Source organism: Macrosteles quadrilineatus, unplaced genomic scaffold (assembly GCF_028750875.1).
Source record: "Macrosteles quadrilineatus isolate MER2022 unplaced genomic scaffold, UCM_ALF_1.0 Scaffold_6__1_contigs__length_79288215, whole genome shotgun sequence".
Lineage (NCBI taxonomy): Eukaryota > Metazoa > Arthropoda > Insecta > Hemiptera > Cicadellidae > Macrosteles > Macrosteles quadrilineatus.
Window position 1 is genome coordinate 56,441,246 of NW_026542599.1, and position 22,048 is coordinate 56,463,293.

Genomic DNA, 22,048 nt, shown 5'->3' on the forward strand with positions numbered 1-22,048 from the left:
AAAATAAACAGCTTATTCGGCAGCCTTAAGAAGAATTTAAATCTAAAACTTTATGTGATTTGCAAAAGAGTTTATGTTACTTTTTCTTCCAAGTCACAACAAGTCATCTTGTAAGGTCCTGCTTAACATTCATAGCTGATAACGTTATTACAATATTTTAGCTTCTCCCTCATCCCCTTACATAGGCATTCACCTTAGGGGCATTTCTGGAAACAAGACCTTATTTAAGCCCACGAAAATTATAATATTTAGGGATGTTTATAACTAGCATAGAACTGACTGCTCATGAATATAAGTTGACACTTATGTTCATTGAATTAAGATTTTGTTATTCAATTGGAAATCTAAAATTAAATTATTGTGGCATTTAATAACCAGCCCAAAGTGAATAGTTATCTAGAAGTATGAGCATATGTTTTACTATAAGCTAGTTAGTTAACATAAATTACATTGATAAAGGCTCACTGTTATTGATATGAAAGTTTTATGACGTTTCATAAGTATATTGTAAGTTTATAAGATTTCTGTAGAGCGAGACGATGAAATGTGCTGGAAAACAATGAACACGAGTTAGACCCAGGACAATGAATACAGACTTTATTCATTGTCTAGGACTATGTTTCAACATAACAACGCCTGATTTTAGGAGTTATTCTATTACTAGGTCCTCAAGATAAGTCTAGTTATCGATGATATTATTCTGTAACCAACACTTAGAGTTTTGTGAACGTTTGGGTTGTAAGAATAAAATGATCTCAGGTTGTATTTGACATGCATTTTTTTATACTTTCGCATACAAAAACAAATGTGGATTCGATTCATTCTCTAATAAATAATCAGGATATAACTTTAAAGGGTCATTTTATCAAATCTGTGTAAAATTCAAGACATTATTATCCACATTAGTACAGATTAATTTTTCGAAGTCTTCCGGTTGTAGAAGGATTGGCCGCTGAGATGTCAGCGTTGCCCGGACACCCAGTTTCAATCCAAGCCATGTCATTGACTGCAATGTCAACATTTTTTTTGCATGTGACGATGCATTCCATACTGGGTCAGTACGCTGCACCAGTATAAAATGCATCGTCACACGCAATAATGGTTGACATTGCAGTCAATGACATGGCTTGGATTGTAACTGGGTGTTTGAAACCAACCCCAGTACACAAACTCTATCCTATCGTAGGGATCGCCACGTGATGTTGCTGCCGACGCAGAAAGGACTAAGCAATCGAAATATAATTGCAAAAATAAATAGTTAATAAAATAAACAATAGTTAATACAAACAACAATAGTTAAACAATAGTTAGTAAATAGTTAGTTAAATAAATAGTTATTATTTAACTGTGTGTTTTAGCCTGAGCACCACGTAGATGAAATCTGCAGGAAAGCTTGTGGAATCCTCGGTCTGATCTTCAGAGTGTCAAGAAATGGATTTTCAATAACAACTCTAACTACCCTTTACAAGACACTCCCACGCCCGATTTTGGAATATGCGTCGGTGGTTTGGAAACCTTACCATGACATCTACGTTTCTCGGTTACAGCGAATTCAGAGAAGATTTGCAAGAATGATGGGAGTTAGATGTGGCTACAACTATAGAGACGTCCCAGTTGAAGAACTTGAGTCCCTGCTGAACCTCCATACTCTGGCCAAGAGAAGAGATGTTGCGGACCTGGCTTTCTTGTTAAAACTGATCAATGGTAAAATTGACTCTCCTCAGCTGTTGGAAAAGCTGTTATTTCGAGTTGCAGGCAGTACCAGGTCTACAGATGTTTTCTTCAGGGCGCAGTACAGGACAAACTACCTGGGAAATAGTCCGATGATCCGACTCCAACGGCTAGGAAACGAATTCTCAACTCATGTTGACCTCTACAGCGACAGTCTAGCCTCCCTTAAACATAAAATTCTGCACGTTTAATTAATTCACACCACATTGCACTTCACATCCAAATACAGATTTACACCAGACTTCATACTACTAGATACTACAGAACTACACCACTTACATTAGAATACAACAGATTAAACCCAGACATCCTACCATACCATTCAGACATATTTCATTATCATTGTTATTGTTATTATTATTCTTATGCCTTGTTTATAGCTTAGTTAGTCTTGCATAGTTTATAGCTGTTATTGTTGATCGATTGTATTGTTGTTATTGCTGACGAAATGTTGTTTTGTTATAAGTTAATATTTTGTATTCATATAATCTTATTATAATCTTAACTGATTGTATTTTGTAAATGGCATTGCCATGGAAAATAAAATGAAATGAAATGAAATGAAGCAAGAGACAGACCCTCGTCACCCATTACACGGCCACCAACCTGCAGAGCGACGGCTTCGGTCCAGAAAGAGCTTTCTATCACGGACACGAGTCCTTGATGGATCACTCTCAAGCAATCGGGTGGCAAGATGGGAGGCCACGTTGACTAACCTTCCCATACCAGCCAGGGAGGAACTGGCTCATGGTGGAGGCCTGCACTACACGGTGTGGAAGACCCTAAATTGAATCAGGGTCGAGGTACCAAAATGCAAGACAAACATTCAGAAATGGGTTCTCTTACCAGACGAAGAAAACATCTCGTGCGCGTGTGGTGCTGTTCAGGATCCTGGCCATCTGCTGATCTGTCCACGCCTAGACCAGTCTTGAACATTAGATGATCTTTTACAAGCGAATGGCAAAGCCATATCGGTAGCTAATTTTTTGAAAAGCGAAGTCAGATTTCCGGACACGGAAAGTAAGTACAAATTAATAAACGGCAAAGGAAACACATACACCTAAATCTATATTTATTTTTTTAAGACTTTCCCTAGTATATGATTAGACTAGTATGTATTCGAATTTTCTACAACACTGTATACAAGTTCGTAGGTTTAATAGAAGTGAAAGCTGATAAAGAAATTTCCACAATGAGTCTTTAAAAGAAGCCTAATTTTGAGGGGACATGTGTTCACTGATGAAAAATATCGATCTATTATTATAACAATCTTATTCTAAGTAGAAGCTGATTCTGTATTATTATTTTAGTTTCTGGTTTCAACAATACATCTTTGAAAATTAAAATAAACATTTTTTGTTTAATATGAGAAAATATAGCATTAGGTGAAAATACAAGGATATTCATATTTTTACTAACTTTAATATCACTATGTTTTTAGCGGAAAGTAAAACGGTCCATGAAAAAAGAAAGAACAAACAAGTTTACCGTATTGGTTTTACTATAATTTTTTCATTAAAACGTAACTAAAATATTAACTAATACATTACAATTAGGAAGATATTATATTATTACATGGAATCATTTGGTTACTTATCACCATTATCTTAATCGTTTTTTAAAGCCTATAACAAGCATTAAACATAAGGATCTCCATTTCATATTACCCTATCTCATTAGTAAAATAAATATAACTAACAAACTTTATTAAACTGTGCTTTTATCGAGCAATATAAAATCAGGCAAATGGTTATCCTTATCGAGGAAGAGGAAATGAATAAGAAAACTTACATTGGATCAACTATTGGGTCTCGTTACAAAACAGATGTCAACTTTCAAACTCAATAAATGGAAATGGCAAAAGTATTGTTTTATTATCTCAGCTCTGCCTGATATTTCATATTTTATCTTTTTACATAATCATTTTTGATCGTGAACTATTACAGAATAAAATCATATTGAAAAAGAATATAATCAATATTGTCATTTTATACGTTTGATATTAATAAAATTGTTGTCACAGTTTATTAATATTTTATTTATATGTTCATTTGGTAATTCTTTAATCAATAACCATGTATTTGAACTAAGCATATTGATAAATTATTGTTACATATTATTAGGAGCGCTAAATACATAGTAGTAAAGTATGCAAGATCCATAGCAAGGCTAATTACTCTCATGGTATATTACATTATAGCTGTTAAAGTTATGTATAACTGTATTCATTTTAACCCCACATGCGCCTTAATTTCTTTCAAATGTTTTATTTTTTTTATCCCTTCACAATATAAAAGACAGTTAATACTTCTCGCTCAAGTCACGTTTGACCAGTAAAATCACACTAGAGAGAATCCAATGAATCGCTGTTGTAGAAGAATCACGTGATTGACACTAGATTGTAGACAGTGTCACGCAATTGCAGTCTTTTAGACCAACTTATTTTTTATTTAAGCTCTACAGCAAAATTAGCTACACATATCTGACCCTTTTATTATATTACCTACATACTTGGAATGGATTATTCCCGTACATTTGCGGAGGAAATGGTTCTTAGTAGTTTTAAATACCGTATTACTTAAGACATCTAAATACCCCCGCCGCAGCAAACCTGCCGACTAAGCGAATTTCCATTTTTCTGAATTGATTTTCAGTTAAATATATTTTAATAACATTAGGTTTAACGAGTACCTAGGTTTGCTGCTACAAGGAAACTAATAAAGTGTGTTTTTGAGTAAAATATTGATAGCTTAGTACAAAATAAATAAATTTGCCAAGTTTGATCAAAATATATTCATAAACAAGCAAACTACAACATTTGACAATATTCTCCATAAGAATAACATGGGAATTTTAAATTTACAATTTTTTAAATTTTCTCCGTTACTAATAAAATCGAACAAAAAGACTTTTATATACTAAATTATTTGTTTTTTTAAGCTCTTTAAAAAAGTCTAAAGAGAAATTGGGAAATTTTGTGTTTTGGGGGTCAAAAGTGAGAAAAATCAATTTTTACCCCATAAAACCCCCCGTAAAGCCCCGTTCCCACTGTCCGATCGTGCCGGTTCGCGAACTCATTCAAGTTAATCCCGCTTTACACCTTTAAACCAAATTTCATCAAAATCGGAAAAAAATTACTCAAGTTATCGCGTTCACGGACATATATATATATATATATATATATACATATATAAAAATTTGAACGAATAGTGTTTTTGGCCTCTGGGGACATCAAAATGAAAAGGTAAATCAGTCCCGGGTCTAGGTCTTACCGTGCCACCTACGGTAATAGCTACTTCCCTATAGGGAAATTCGCTAATAAAAATAAATATTTAGGGTTTAAATAAACTTGCAATACAATAAACAATCGAAACTTGTAACATATAGAGTTCATAGCAAAATAATATACTGATGAAAAGTTAATATATGCTATATACATCAAGATGTAATCTAGTGATAAATGAAAAATAATCAAGAAAATATTATTGATTGTGGAATAAAAATTTTAATACAAATTTCCCTATAATCTTAAAGGATAATTAAATTATCTTAATCCTTATAAATTAAGAATACATATAAAACTATTTTCTCTCCCAGAAGCCTCCAAGTTTTACACCCGTGTCCAATCACGTAGCAAATGCGTTTTTTATCACCTGAGGGATCAAGACGAATCGTGCACACAATCTTTGATGTAAAACCCCAGTTACCAAATAACTAGGAAATCTATGTGACAGTTTTATTTCTTCAATTATATTAATAAGAGAGTTAATTGAACTGGAAAGGTTTTTAGGTTGTATGATTGCTATAGACTTAAGACTTTAAATCCATGCATAGGTTTTAATATTTGAATAAGCATAGGGTATATTCTATTCTAAAAGTTAAAAATTGCTTGAAGATTTATCCGATTGCTTCAAAATATGTCATAGTTTATTGTAGTATTGTTCGGCTTTCATTTGGTTGTAAAATATTAAAAACCTAAACACTAAGTTATTTTTGACAAATATAAGATATCATTAGTTAAGAATCATTCAAGATATATGCTATATTGCATTATAACTAGCTGTTTGTAAATATTTAGGCTTATTCGTTTCAATCGTCTTGTTTGGTATCAATCATATATGAAACAAGTTTTTATTTGCTCAATATACTCATTACTATGTTATAGTTTTTGACATATGAGTTATTTTAAATTAATTTATTGGTATTTGTTTTATACAGTATTGCAAAGGATCTTTTGTAAGTAATAAATTTTATACAAATTCAAAACCCCCATTCTAAAACTACATTTTGTTTTATGCTTCTAATAATTTTTTTTTTAAATTGCCGTTTTACTTTAAAGTATATAACAGGAATAAGGTTTTCGATCTCAGTTCCAAGAACTATTGCCAGAAATGTGTAGAAGGCCGGCAATAAAAGTTTTAGTAAATTTTCTGTCTTTCTCGCTTCTCCCTTACACTTTTCATCGCTTTTCCTACAAAATAAGATTACGTAAATTGTGAACCAAGCAATCAAGAATGTTTAAAAAAATATATTTTAAGTGGCATAGTTCCTTATGGCATTTGTTATATTTGTAAGATTGCAGGTAAGGCTGAATACGTTACAGTTTCAAATTTACGATCAAATGAGTTTAAACTTTTGTAGAAAAAGCTTGTTGATAACTTTACGGCCCTTCTAAAGTTTAAGGTTTAGTGCGCTGTGAACATCAAAATCAACATTATGTGTTACCTATACTATATGTTGCCATTACATATAGTATACCAGTCTGATATAAGTAGGTATCAGTATGTAGTCATGATAAATCATCATTTATACTGTTATCTATGCCGCAAAAATAGTTATTAAGGCTATTAACAACAACTACTGGGTCAACCATACTCTTCGACTCTTTTCCTGCTCCTTGGCTTTTTAAAGTTTTCCACACCTGCTTAATGGGTTTATTTTCTTGTAGAAGTTGAGCTATGTAATTATTTCTAGCATCTCTTAACATTCTCCTAACTCTATTCCGTAACACTCTATACTACTCCCAGTTAAATTCATTTTTATTTTTTACGTATCTTCTATAAAACAAGTCACGTTCTTTCATTACCGATTTTAAGTCAGCGTTTATCCATGGACATGGGTTTTTTTCTTTTTAAAACCTTTCTTTCAGGTACATGTTTATCATATACACTAATAATATTATTTTCTAAGATTTCGACTTTCTCATCAAGTGAATCAGTAAAATACAGATTATCCCACTGCAACTCATTACATTGTGCTTTTAACTCTGCAAGGTTAATATTTTTAAAGCTACGTACAACTAAATATTCTTTATCCTTAAAAAGCTTTGCTTTCAAATTAAATTCAACATAGATTAAATCGTGATACGATATCCCAGATACAGATAACTGACCATGACATTTAATTCTGTTCAAATCATTTGTCAAAATCAAATCTAACCAGGAATCACTATCAGGTCTGTGATAAGTAGGATTCAGAGGAAGTATGTGCAAATTCAAACTATTTACTAAAGCAAGGAATTGATTTTTATCGTTTGATACACTATCTATATTAAGATTAAAGTCGAAATCTCCCAAAATTACAATATTATCATATATGGGAATTAAATCAGCTAATATTTAAACAAAACTCTGAGATGAATCCAGCTTTAGGTGGACGATAAACAGCACACAATAATATTTTCCAATAACTATAAGATACCTCTGCAATAACAAATTCTGTTTTTTTACAATATACTGCCTGTGAGGTAAATAATACCTTGTGTTTAAAGCATGATTTGATGTACTTTGCCTTCTCTATCATGGCGGATAATCTCGTAACCATCAATTGACACACTTGCAGATGATATTCTGTAGCTACAATTATATCAAACAATTGATTTTGAAAAGTATAGAAGACTGAGTCTCTGTGTACAATAATGTTTTCAACATTTACATGAGTTATTTTTAAACAAGACCTGGTATTAACAAATTTATCTTTAAGACAACTTTAAGGCCCTCCATTTTCTCTATCAGTTATCATATTGTCATACATTGCAACAATACAAGAAACAATACACTAATTCCTCTCATTGACAACATTATCATACACTGGTGGAAAGCAAACTTTTAGAACTAGAACTTTAAGAAAACACTCAACTTATTGATAGTATCAACACAAACAGTCTTACTCACCATGAGTACTCATGACAGTTTGTTAATGTCTTCCAGGCTGTTCATCAACAATGCAGGCCCTTTTTCTTCTTTTCACATGAAGATACGACCATCGGCGACCCACACGTATGCGTAGCCCTTTTCCTTCTTCATATCTCGAGCTGCTCGTAAGATATTGCGCTTCGTAGGTGTCAAGCTGTTGTTCACATATATTGTAGATGCTTCACCTCCCATGAACCCTAAGTCTCTTGAATTAAGGTCTTGTTTGGCTCTTTTCTTTTTGTTGAACTTGTCATGCCAAGTCTACGGACGAATTTGACCACGATCCCGCCTGGCTTGGTGTTGTTTCTAGATTTCGTACGGAAACAGTGGTCAACCATGTTTTCGTTGAATTGAAAATCAATGACGTTAGATATATTTTCCAAAACTTGCATTACATTTTCTTCTTTATTAGAAGGGATACCATGAATTTCCAAAGTATTGTTTCTTGAAGCCTGTTCCAAATCTTCAACTTTATCGTTTAACTCCCCAACTTTCTTTTTTAAATCGATGTTTTCTTGACGTATGGTGTTTATGTCTGAAGTTAAGTCCGTTATTTTTACAGAAACATCCTCTAGTTTATTTGCAATTTCCTCAACCCAATCCGAATGTTTGCTCATGTTTTCAGTGAGTTCTTTATGAGTGGAGTGTACTTCTGCACGAAAAGACCTCATTTCCTCAAAAAGATCTTTGAGGGTAATATCACTCAGGTTTATCTTATCAAGAGGCCGGTTGGATAGATAAGCGGCCGCTCCACTCTGCATGTCACATTCTGCACAAGTCCACGTGGACTGTATTTTACTATAGTCATCTTTTTGTAACGAAACACACCTAAAATAATACACACCCTGACATTTTGTACAAATGGCTTTGTAAGCACTATGTGCAAATGATTTATTAAATTTCGGACAAAGCAATTTAGATTTATTACTGGTATTTTTACCTTTAGACCTCGCTTCAAGATTGTCAGATTCATCGGATTCGACACTTTTAAAAGAAAACATTTTATCAGATACTGGTGTAATTGGAGTATTGTCACTACGTTTTATTTTTTTTGCCTTCGCAGTCTTGACATTACCAATTAAGATTTTTGTCCGTCAGATATTTAAAATCATCTTCAGTTACGTTGTTAAGGCATGTTAAATGAAAATTCTGAGAACATTCAATACATTTGAGATACTTACAGATACCTTCAACCAACATCTTGATCACACTGGGAACACTTCATTTTTGACTATCAATAAATTCTCACTAGTTAAACTCGATTCATTAAAGTCTCTGATTCATTAAACTTACTTTTGAGGTTAACAGTGATAACACGACGTTCTATTTCTAATACAAGAATATTAAACACACATCTTGTTTCAACAAACTCTATTTCCAACTAAACTAATGTTTACCAAAACATGTTTACAAAAATCATCTGTCAACAAAAGATATTTAAACACAAATAAATCATATGACTAAAAGAACATACTTAATACAACATCCCGCCTCAAGATGTCTACATCTTCATGAAGCTCGGTACCGCCTCGGTATCTTGATGGACCTTCCGTAATGGGTAACTGTGCCAGCGTCTGGACGATCACGTGAGTTAGATGGACAATTAAGGACCGTAGATGAACAGTTTGAAAGAATGCAATCTTCTCCGTAGTATGGTGCAGGAACTAAGAACTTCTGGTTTCGTCGAATGGTTTTCTTGTCAATGTCCACAAGGTAGGAACGTGGTTCGTTCAATTTCCTGACTACTTTACCATGTCTACGTAGATCTGTGATCCATACCATGCTTCCCTCTTCTAATTCACTTAAACCCCTCGTTCCATGTCGTTTATCAAATTGCATCTTATACTTCGACTGGTACTTATTCTCCCTCTCAAAAAAGTCTTTATTTTCCACAGGATTTCCAACCAAAGTAGATGGAAGATTGTCTCCTATTTTCCCTCCAAACATAAGTTTTGGAATCAATGGTTCACTGTGATTAGTTGAGTTCTGAATACACACTGGACACGATTTGCTTTTTCTTTCTATTTCTTGAGAAATTCCAGGCCACCACATGGTTTCCAAAGCACGTTTCCTTGTTTTTGTGATTCCCAAGTGTCCACTGTGAAGCCTCTCAAGCATTTCCGCTCGTAGTTCATGAGGTATTATCATCCGAGTTCCTTGAAGCAATAACCCATCAATACAACTTAACTCGTCTTTCACGTTAAAGTATTCTTGAATCTCATTAGGTAAACTTGATTTTCCAGGCCATTCGTCTAAAATTTTTAGCTTGAGTTGTGCACATATTGGATCCCTCATTTGTGAGTGAAGTACTTTTGTCACATTTTCATCTGTAGTGTTTATTCTAATCATACTGATTTCATGGACGAAGGCTTCTACTTCTTTTGTCAATTCGCCATCTTCATTAGCCGGAATAGGACATCTCGATAGCAGATCTGCTATGGCAAGGTCTTTTCTTGGGGTCCAGGTCATGCGATAATCGTATCTCATCATACGCATTCGGAATCGCTGTAGCCTCGGTGAGAGCTCGTCCAAATTTTGTCTTTTGAAAATTGAGACAAGCGGTTTGTGGTCGCTCTCAATTGTGTACATTTTACCCATCAGGAAACATTTTAAACGGTCACTTGCCCAAGTGCACGCAAGCGCTTCTCTCTCAATGTTACTGTAGTTTTCTTCAACAGGCATTAGAGTCCGAGATATATATGCCACAGGTTTCTTGTTTTCTCCTTCAACTTGTAGTAAAACCGCTCCAAGACCTTTTTTTGAAGCATCACAAGAAAGAATCGAGGGCTTTTCCGGATCGTAAACAGTTAAACATGGCTCTGATGATAAAATCTGTTTCACTGTGACAAAAGCTTTTTCCTGAGTTGGTCCCCAAAAGAAATCGTTTTTAGTCTTTAACAAGCTCGTAATTGGCTCTAAAATCTCACTGCAGTTCGGAATAAATTTAGCCAGAAAAGTGATCATGCCCATGAATCTCTGGACTTCATTAGCATTACTTGGGGCTGGTAAGTCCACAACTGCTTGTACCTTGCTTGGATCAGGCTTGATTCCTTCCTTAGACAGCACAAACCCCAAAAATGTCACAGTCTTCTTGCAGAACTCAGACTTCTGCTTATTCAAAGTGATTCCATTAGCTTGCACTCTCTCTAGAACGGCTCTAAGACACTCGTCGTGTTCCTCTTTCGTTCTTCCCCATATCAAACAGTCATCAATGTGCACTAAACAGTTCTTTGCCCCTTCTAAAGCTCTTGACATACGGTGCTGAAACTCTTCATGAGCAGATGTAATTCCAAAAGGTACCTTACAGAATTTATACCTCCCGAAAGGGGTGATAAATGTTGTGTAATCTTGAGACTCCTCTGCAAGGTTCAGTTGCCAGAAACCGGAATTCGCATCGATCTTGCTGAAGTACTTGGCTCCCGCGATCTGGGACAATGAAAGTTCAATCTTTGGAATAGGATAAAACCGACGTTTCACACTGTTGTTGAGTTTGGATAGGTCCACGCAGATCGTAACCCCACCTCTCTTTTTTGCGCAAACTACCATTGGTGCGCACCAATCAGTCGCGTGCTCAACTGGGACAATCACTCCTTTTTCAAGCATATTCTCTAACTGCTCTTTCACCTTGCTTTTTAAAGGTATTGGTACAACCCTGGGGGTAGATATAGCATAAGGAACTGCATTCTCCTTCATTTCTATCTTGTACTCTCCTTTCATATTTCCCAATCCTTGAAATAAATTAGGGTACTCAGTAACCCAGTCAATATCTGATGAATCTACAGAAAAGATCCTCTTCACCAGGTTCAGCTCTTCACAGGAACGTCTGCTAAGAAGTGGAACAGTGATCTCCTCAGAAATATACGCATGATCATAAATTGATACACCCTTATGTTCAAGCTTCAGCCTTAAAGTTCCCAAAATATTTATTCGTTCTTTCTTCTTTGCACTGTACACAGGGGATTTGCACTTTCCTAGAGGCAGAGTCTTAATAAAATCACCAAGAACTCTTACTGGAATCATGGTTACATCAGCGGCTGTGTCAAGTTTAAATTTTATAAGCCCTAACACTTGGTTTCCACAGCTTGCTTTTACCTCCTGGGCCCAGGCTCTGTCATTGTTTTCTATATTCCCGATGAAAATCTCAGGAACCTGTAGATCTCCACAGTCTGAAACTTGCTGTTCGATTTCTTTAACAACGTTTTTGTTTTTTCTCATCCACTTTTCGCGGTAGGGACAGCATCGAAAAAAATGTCCAATCTCGGAACATTTGTCACATTTGGCTTTCCTAGCAGGACATTCGGCCAGTGATCCGTGCCAATCATAACCACATTTCCTGCACTTCTTTGTATTTTCTGCATCCTCGATGTATTTCTGGTCACAAACTCCTTCTGTCCGATTCGGTTTACCGTTTTGAACTGACGTTTTATTTACCAAAAAAACATTAGTATTGGCAAGTTCACGTTTTTGGCGTTCTAGCTCCTCATGTTGGCGCAAGGTATTAATTGCTTTCTCCAGAGTCAATTGAGATTCCAGCTGGAGTCTATCACTCAGACCCTCATCATGCATACCAATAATGAGGACGAGAAGCATCATCTCATCATTTAATTCACCCCATGCACACGTTTTCGCAAGGCCATGCAAATCTCTTATACATTTTTCAGATGGATCACTCCCTTGCTTGTGTCTCAAAAATTTTGATCTCTCATAAATTATATTCCGTCTTGGCACAAAGTATTCATCAAAGGCCCTAAGAGCCTCGTCATAAGTATTAGGTTTTGGTGAAAACGAATCGAAAATATCTTCACTTCTACTACCCATTACAAACAAAAGTACATCGATTTGCCGAGCGTCGGAAGTGCTATCCAGACCGCAACCCCGTCTGTACCTTTGAAAGCGATTCCTCCAGGAATGCCACTCATTCGGAGTAACAGAGAACGTTTCTGGAGTTGGTAACGTGATATTGACCATCGGAGTAGGAGTATACATAGCTGCATCATTTTCTCGGTTCGTATGTCCCAATGAAAAACCTCGTGACTCATCTTTAGTCTTTCTAGAGTCCCTTTCTGAAACGTAGTTGAGTTCACTTTGGGTGTCGTCCTCACCGTTATCCTCATACCTTTGCCTCCGAGTATTTCGTTTTTTTCTGCCCTTACTTGACATTATGCGTGGTTTTAGACTTTCAGTTCGATAAAAATCCACTAAGCTGCCACCATGTTCTATTTCTAATACAAGAATATTAAACACACATCTTGTTTCAACAAACTCTATTTCCAACTAAACTAATGTTTACCAAAACATGTTTACAAAAATCATCTGTCAACAAAAGATATTTAAACACAAATAAATCATATGACTAAAAGAACATACTTAATACAACAAGTGATAACACGACGATGACAGCAGAGAGTCAGCAGAGTCACTAGTCAGTAGTCAGAGAGTCAGCAGAGTCACTAGTCAGTAGTCAGAGAGTCAGCAGAGTCACTAGTCAGTAGTCAGAGAGTCAGCAGAGTCAGTAGTCAGTAGTCAGAGAGTCAGCTGAGTCACTAGTAAGTAGTCAGAGAGTCAGCAGAGTTACTAGTCAGTAGTCAGAGTGTCAGCAGAGTTACTAGTATGTAGTCAGAGTGTCAGCAGAGTCACTATTCAGTAGCCAGAGTGTCAGCAGAGTCACTAGTCAGTAGTCAGATAGTCAGCAGAGTCATAAGTCAGTAGTCAGAGAATCAGCAGAGTCACTAATCAGAGAGTCAGAATAGTCACTAGTCAGTAGTGAGAGAGTCAGCATAGTCAGTAGTCAGTAGTCAGAGAGTCAGAAGAGTCACTGGTCAGTAGTCAGAGAGTTGGTAGAGTCAGTAGTCAGTAGTCAGAGAGTCAGCAGAGTCACTAGTCAATAGTCAGAGTGTCAGCAGATTCACTAGTCAGTAGTCAGAGAGTCAGCAGTGTCACTAGTCAGTAGTCAGAGAGTCAGTAGAGTCACTAGTCAGTAGTCAGAGGGTCAGCAGAGTCACTAGTCAGTAGTCAGAGAGTCAGCAGAGTCAGTAGTCAGTTGTCAAAAAGTCAGCAGTGTCACTAGTCAGTAGTCATAGAGTCAGGAGAGTCACTAGTCAGTAGTCAGAGTGTCAGCAGAGTCACTAGTCATTAGTCAGAGAGTCAGAAGAGTCACTAGTTAGAGTGTCAGCAGGTTCACTAGTCAGTAGTCAGAGAGTCAGCAGAGTCACTAGTCAGTAGTCAGAGAGTCAGCAGAGTCACTAGTCAGTAGTCAGAGAGTCAGCAGAGTCACTAGTCAGAGAGTCATCTGAGTCACTAGTCAGTAGTCAGAGAGTCAGCAGAGTCAGTAGTCAGAGAGTCAGAAGAGTAACAAGTCAGTAGTCAGAGAGTCAGCAGAGTCACTAGTCAGTAGTCAGAGAGTCTGCAGTGTCACTAGTCAGTAGTTTGGGTCAGTAGTGTCACCCAATCCGATGATTTCGAAGTGTTTGTCTAAACCAAGGATTATAAACACCTCACTATGCCCCAGTGGTTGTAGTATATCGCTACAAACACACAGGTCACCAATTATTTGCCACACAGGACGGGGATCGAACCCGAGCAGACGAATGCCACTGGCCAAGTGACACACGCCCTAGCCTTCTCGGCTATCTGTGCTTGAAAACTGAGGAGTCAAAAACCGGTATTTAAGCTGACGCCACCGATTGTGAACAGATAGCGCTACAGATGGTTGTTCAATGCTTTACTAGGTAGCAGCACTTGTTAGTCACGGACTATTTAGATGATATTTTCAGTTAAAACACAACAGTGATCATAATATTGTGTTACTTAATGGTTTATTGTGTATCAAACCATATCCCAGATAGCACATTAGGCTTACCGTAAGGTTTACTCAACCTTGACACTGAAAGGGTACAAGGTTGTCGTAAAGGTTGTCCTGGCAATGGTGTATGGTTTTGCAAAGGTTACGAAAAGGTTATGCTAAGGGTAAAAGTTTACGCACAAAAGGGTGTTTTTTAAGCTTGCATTATATGTTTAGCGTAACCTTTAGATAAGGTTGCTGTATATGGTTGACGTAAGGTTTTATATTTAAAGGTTGTCTTAAGGGTTTCGCTGACAATGCTGCAAGGATTTGCCAAGGCTATGAAAAGGATCTACCAAGGGTAGGTGCTTACATTTAATGTTGGTGTAACCTTTAGCTAAGGTTACTGTAATGGTTGTCGGAAGGTTGTATATTAAAGGTTGTCTATCTTAAAAATTTAAAGGAAAACCAGGAAAATTACAACAAAATCTAAGTTTTACTTAATGTATACGACAAATACCAGGATTTATCTTTGCTATACATTTTCGTATTGTCTTATTATTCAAAATTAGCCTAATTAATAAAATAGTGACCCCCGCGAATTGTGGGGATAAAAATACCCCTGCCTTATTTTAACTAAAAGAAGCAAAACGGCCATTAGTGACCTGCATGTTCATAGGATACACTATCAACCACTTAGCTAAAAGATTCGCCCAATCCGATGATTTCAAGGTTTATGTCTAAACCAAGGATTGTGAACACCTCACTATGTCCCAGTGGTTGTAGTATATCGCTACAAACACACAGGTCACCAATTATTTGCCACACAGGACGGGGATCGAAACCGAGCAGACGAATGCCACTGGCCAAGTGACACACGCCCTAGCCTTCTCGGCTATCTGTGCTTGAAAACTGAGGAGTCAAAAACCGATATTTAAGCTGACGCCACCGATTGTGAACAGATAGCGCTACAGATGGTTGTTCAATGCTTTACTATGTAGCAGCACTAGTTAGTCACGGATTATTTAGATGATATTTTCAGTTGAAACACAACAGTGATAATAATATTGTGTTCCTGAGATATTGCTGCGAAACATTATTTTTCCTAAAATGGCTATATTATAATAACCTCGTCCAACATTATTTAAAGTTAAATTTAATATTACATTGTAAGCTATATGTCTTTTGATTTTATGAGATTTTGGTTTCAAACAATGCTATCAGAACATAAAAATTTAAAGGAAAACCAGGAAAATTACAACAAAACTAAGTTTTATTCAATGTATACTACAAATACCAGGATTTATCTTTGCTATACATTTTCGTATTGTCATAATATTCAAAATTAGCCTAATTAATAAAATAGTGACCCCGCGAATTGTGGAGATAAAAATACCCCTGCTGCAGCAAACCTGCAGACTAAGTAGATTTGATCAAAATATAACCAACCAACCCATATCCTAGATAGCACATTAGGCTTACCAAAAGGTTAACTCAACCTTGACACTGAAAGGGTACAAGGTTGTCGTAAACGTTGTCATGACAATGGTGTGTGGTTTTGCAAAGGTTACGAAAAGGTTATGCTAAGGGTAAAAGTTTACGCAAAAAAGGGTGTTTTTAAGCTTACATTATAAGGTTAGCCTACACTTTAGATAAGGTTGCTGAAAATCGTTGTCGTAAGATTTTATATTTAAAGGTTGTCTTAAGGGTTTCGCTGACAATGAAGCAAGGATTTGCTAAGGCTATGAAAAGGATCTACCAAGGGTAGATGTTTACTTTTAATGTTGGTGTAACCTTTAGCTAAGGTTACTGTAATGGTTGTCGGAAGGTTGTATATTAAAGGTTGTGTATCTTAATAATTTAAAGGTAAACCAGGAAAATTACAACAAAAACTAAGTTTTATTTATTGTATACTACAATTTCCAGGATTTATCTTTGCTATACATTTTCGTTTTGTCTTATTATTCAAAATTAGCCTAATTTATAAAATAGTGACCCCCGCGAATTGTGGATATAAAAATAACCCTGCTGCAGCAAACCTGCAGACTAATCAGATTTGATCAAAATATAACCAACCAACCCATATCCCAGATAGCACATTTGGCTTACAGTAAGGTTAACTCAACCTTGTCGCTGAAAGGGTACAAGGTTGTCGTAAAGGTTGTCCTGGCAATGGTGTATGGTTTTACAAAGGTTACGAAAAGGTTATGCTAAGGGTAAAAGTTTACGCACAAAAGGGTGTTTTTAAGCTTACATTATAAGGTTAGCGTAACCTTTAGATAAGGTTGCTTTATATGGTTGACGTAAGGTTTTATATTTAAAGGTTGTCTTAAGGGTTTCGCTGACAATGCTGCAAGGATTTGCCAAGGCTATGAAAAGGATCTATCAAGGGTAGATGCTTACATTTAATGTTGGTGTAAACTTTAGCTAAGGTTACTGTAATCGTTGTCGGAAGGTTGTATATTAAAGGTTGTGTATCTTAATAATTTAAAGGTAAACCAGGAAAATTACAACAAAAACTAAGTTTTATTTATTGTATACTACAATTTCCAGGATTTATCTTTGCTATACATTGAAGAATGAGGAGTCAAAAACCGGTATTTAAGCTGACGCCACCGATTGTGAACAGATAGTGCTACAGATGGTTGTTCAATGCTTTACTAGGTAGCAGCACTAGTTAGTCACGGATTATTTAGATGATATTTTCAGTTGAAACACAACAGTGATAATAATATTGTGTTCCTGAGATATTGCTGCGAAACATTATTTTTCCTAAAATGGCTATATTATAATAACCTCGTCCAACATTATTTAAAGTTAAATTTAATATTACATTGTAAGCTATATGTCTTTTGATTTTATGAGATTTTGGTTTCAAACAATGCTATCAGAACATAAAAATTTAAAGGAAAACCAGGAAAATTACAACAAAACTAAGTTTTATTCAATGTATACTACAAATACCAGGATTTATCTTTGCTATACATTTTCGTATTGTCATAATATTCAAAATTAGCCTAATTAATAAAATAGTGACCCCCGCGAATTGTGGAGATAAAAATACCCCTGCTGCAACAAACCTGCAGACTAAGCAGATTTGATCAAAATATAACCAACCAACCCATATCCTAGATAGCACATTAGGCTTACCAAAAGGTTAACTCAACCTTGACACTGAAAGGGTACAAGGTTGTCGTAAACGTTGTCATGACAATGGTGTGTGGTTTTGCAAAGGTTACGAAAAGGTTATGCTAAGGGTAAAAGTTTACGCAAAAAAGGGTGTTTTTAAGCTTACATTATAAGGTTAGCCTACACTTTAGATAAGGTTGCTGTAAATCGTTGTCGTAAGATTTTATATTTAAAGGTTGTCTTAAGGGTTTCGCTGACAATGAAGCAAGGATTTGCTAAGGCTATGAAAAGGATCTACCAAGGGTAGATGTTTACTTTTAATGTTGGTGTAACCTTTAGCTAAGGTTACTGTAATGGTTGTCGGAAGGTTGTATATTAAAGGTTGTGTATCTTAATAATTTAAAGATAAACCAGGAAAATTACAACAAAAACTAAGTTTTATTTATTGTATACTACAATTTCCAGGATTTATCTTTGCTATACATTTTCGTATTGTCTTATTATTCAAAATTAGCCTAATTAATAAAATAGTGACCCCCGCGAATTGTGGATATAAAAATAACCCTGCTGCAGCAAACCTGCAGATTAAGCAGATTTGATCAAAATATAACTAACCATTCAATATCCCAGATAGCACATTAGGCTTACCGTAAGGTTAACTTAACCTTGTCGCTGCAAGGGTACAAGGTTGTCGTAAAGGTTGTCCTGATAATGGTGTATGGTTTTGCCAAGGTTACGAAAAGGTTATACTAAGGTAAATTTTTACGCACAAATGGGTGTTTTTTAGCTTACATTATAAGGTTAGCGTAACCTTTAGATAAGGTTGCTGTAAATGGTTGTCGCAAGGTTTTATATTTAAAGGTTGTCTTAAGGGTTTCGCTGACAATGCTGCAAGGATTTGCCAAGGCTATGAAAAGGATCTACTAAGGGTAGATGCTTACATTTAATGTTGGTGTAACCTTTAGCTAAGGTTCCTGTAATGGTTGTCGTAAGGTTGTATATTAAAGGTTGTCTATTTTAATAATTTAAAGGAAAACCAGGAAAATTACAACAAAAACTAAGATTTATTTAATGTATACTACAAATACCAGGATTTATATTTTCTATATTTGTTATATTTGCTTATCGTATTGTCTTATTATTCTAAATTAGCCTAATTAATAAAATATTGACCCCCGCGAATTGTGGAGATAAAAATACCCCTGCCGCAGCAAACCTGCAGACTAAGCAGATTTGATCAAAATATAACCAACCAACCCATATCCCAGATAGCACATTAGGCTTACAGTAAGGTTAACTCAACCTTGTCGCTGAAAGGGTACAAGGTTGTCGTAAAGGTTGTCCTGACAATGGTGTATTGTTTTGCAAAGGTTACGAAAAGGTTATGCTAAGGGTAAAAGTTTACGCACAAAAGGGTGTTTTAAAGCTTACATTATAAGGTTAGCGTAACCTTTAGATAAGGTTGCTGTAAATGGTTGTCGTGAGGTTTTATATTTAAAGGTTTTCTTAAGGGTTTCGCTGACAATGCTGCAAGGATTAAAAAAAAGGATGTTTTTAAGCTTACATTTACAAGGTTTGCGTAACTTTTTGCTAAGGTTTACTACAGGTTGCTAGGTTAGCTTAAATGCAAGGGCCTTCAATTTTTTACAAATTTATTTAAAGATTTAAAAAATTTATTTTAAAGATTTTTGAAAATATTTATTGTTTTTAAGTTTTTTTAATCTATAAATTTATTATTTTAATCTATAAATCTATTAAAAAAATCTCTAAGGGATATAGAGAAGAAGGTTATTTTAACGAAAAGAAGCAAAACGGCCATTGGAGACCTGCATGTTCATAGGATACACTATCAACCACTTAGCTAAAAGATTCGCCCAATCCGATGATTTCGAAGTGTATGTCTAAACCAAGGATTATAAACACCTCACTATGCCCCAGTGGTTATAGTATATCGCTACAAACACACAGGTCACCAATTATTTGCCACACAGGACGGGGATCGAACCCGAGCATACGAATGCCACTGGCCAAGTGACACACGCCCTAGCCTTCTCGGCTATATGTGCTTGAAGATTGAGGAGTCAAAAACCGGTATTTAAGCTGACGCCACCGATTGTGAACAGATAGCGCTACAGATGGTTGTTCAATGCTTTACTAGGTAGCAGCACTAGTTAGTCACGGATTATTTAGATGATATTTTCAGTTGAAACGCAACAGTGATAATAATATTGTGTTCCTGAGATATTGCTGCAAAACATTATTTTTCCTAAAATGGCTATATTATAATAACCTCGTCCAACATTATTTAAAGTTAAATTTAATATTACATTGTAAACTATATGTCTTTTGATTTTATGAGATTTTGGTTTCAAACAATGCTATCAGAACATAAAACTATACATTTTCGAATTGTCTTATTTTTTCGAAATTAGCCTAATTAATAAAATAGTGACCCCCTTAAATTGTGGAGATAAAAATACCCCTGCCGCAGCAAACCTGCAGACTAAGCAGATTTGATCAAAATATAACCAACCAAACCATATCCCAGATAGTACATTAGGCTTACCGTAAGGTCAACTCAACCTTGACACTGAAAGGGTACAAGGTTGTCGTAAAGGTTGTCCTGGCAATGGTGTATGGTTTTACAAAGGTTACGAAAAGGTTATGCTAAGGGTAAAAGTTTACGCGCAAATGGGTGTTTTTTAGCTTACATTATAAGGTTAGCGTAACCTTTAGATAAGGTTGCTGTAAATGGTTGTCGCAAGGTTTTATATTTAAAGGTTGTCTTAAGGGTTTCGCTGACAATGCTGCAAGGATTTGCCAAGGCTATGAAAAGGATCTACTAAGGGTAGATGCTTACATTTAATGTTGGTGTAACCTTTAGCTAAGGTTCCTGTAATGGTTGTCGTAAGGTTGTATATTAAAGGTTGTCTATTTTAATAATTTAAAGGAAAACCAGGAAAATTACAACAAAAACTAAGATTTATTTAATGTATACTACAAATACCAGGATTTATATTTTCTATATTTGTTATATTTGCTTATCGTATTGTCTTATTATTCAAAATTAGCCTAATTAATAAAATATTGACCCCCGCGAATTGTGGAGATAAAAATACCCCTGCCGCAGCAAACCTGCAGACTAAGCAGATTTGATCAAAATATAACCAACCAACCCATATCCCAGATAGCACATTAGGCTTACCGTAAGGTTAACTCAACCTTGACACTGAAAGGGTACAAGGTTGTCGTAAAGGTTGTCCTAGCAATGGTGTATGGTTTTACAAAGGTTACGAAAAGGTTATGCTAAGGGTAAAAGTTTACGCACAAAAGGGTGTTTTTAAGCTTACATTATAAGGTTAGCGTAACCTTTAGATAAGGTTGCTGTATATGGTTGACGTAAGGTTTTATATTTAAAGATTGTCTTAAGGGTTTCGCTGACAATGCTGCAAGGATTTGCCAAGGCTATGAAAAGGATCTATCAAGGGTAGATGCTTACATTTAATGTTGGTGTAAACTTTAGCTAAGGTTACTGTAATGGTTGTCGGAAGGTTGTATATTAAAGGTTGTGTATCTTAATAATTTAAAGGTAAACCAGGAAAACTACAACAAAAACTAAGTTTTATTTATTGTATACTACAATTTCCAGGATTTATCTTTGCTCATTGAAGATTGAGGAGTCAAAAACCGGTATTTAAGCTGACGCCACCGATTGTGAACAGATAGCGCTAAAGATGGTTGTTCAATGCTTTACTAGGTAGCAGCACTAGTTAGTCACGGATTATTTAGATGATATTTTCAGTTGAAACACAACAGTGATAATAATATTGTGTTCCTGAGATATTGCTGCGAAACATTATTTTTTCTAAAATGGCTATATTATAATCACCTCGTCCAACATTATTTAAAGTTAAATTTAATATTACATTGTAAGCTATATGTCTTTTGATTTTATGAGATTTTGGTTTCAAACAATGCTATCAGAACATACAAATTTAAAGGAAAACCAGGAAAATTACAACAAAACTAAGTTTTATTCAATGTATACTACAAATACCAGGATTTATCTTTGCTATACATTTTCGAATTGTCATAATATTCAAAATTAGCATAATTAATAAAATAGGGACCCCCGCGAATTGTGGAGATAAAAATACCCCTGCTGCAACAAACCTGCACACTAAGCAGATTTAATCAAAATATAACCAACCAA

At 35.4% G+C, this 22,048-nt stretch overlaps 1 protein-coding gene across 1 annotated transcript; it reads right to left on the bottom strand.

Annotated features, from left to right (window-relative positions):
- Positions 1–9,434: 9,434 nt before the first annotated feature.
- Positions 9,435–13,085, bottom strand: LOC128997535 (uncharacterized). The gene has a single exon (XM_054423175.1). The coding sequence runs from the start codon at positions 13,083–13,085 to the stop codon at positions 9,435–9,437; it is 3,651 nt and encodes a 1,216-aa protein (XP_054279150.1).
- Between the last annotated feature and the right edge of the window lie 8,963 nt (positions 13,086–22,048).

What these genes read in the sequence shown, in the direction of transcription:
- LOC128997535 (XM_054423175.1), bottom strand. Translation starts at nt 13,085, where the DNA reads ATGTCAAGTAAGGGCAGAAAAAAACGAAATACTCGGAGGCAAAGGTAT.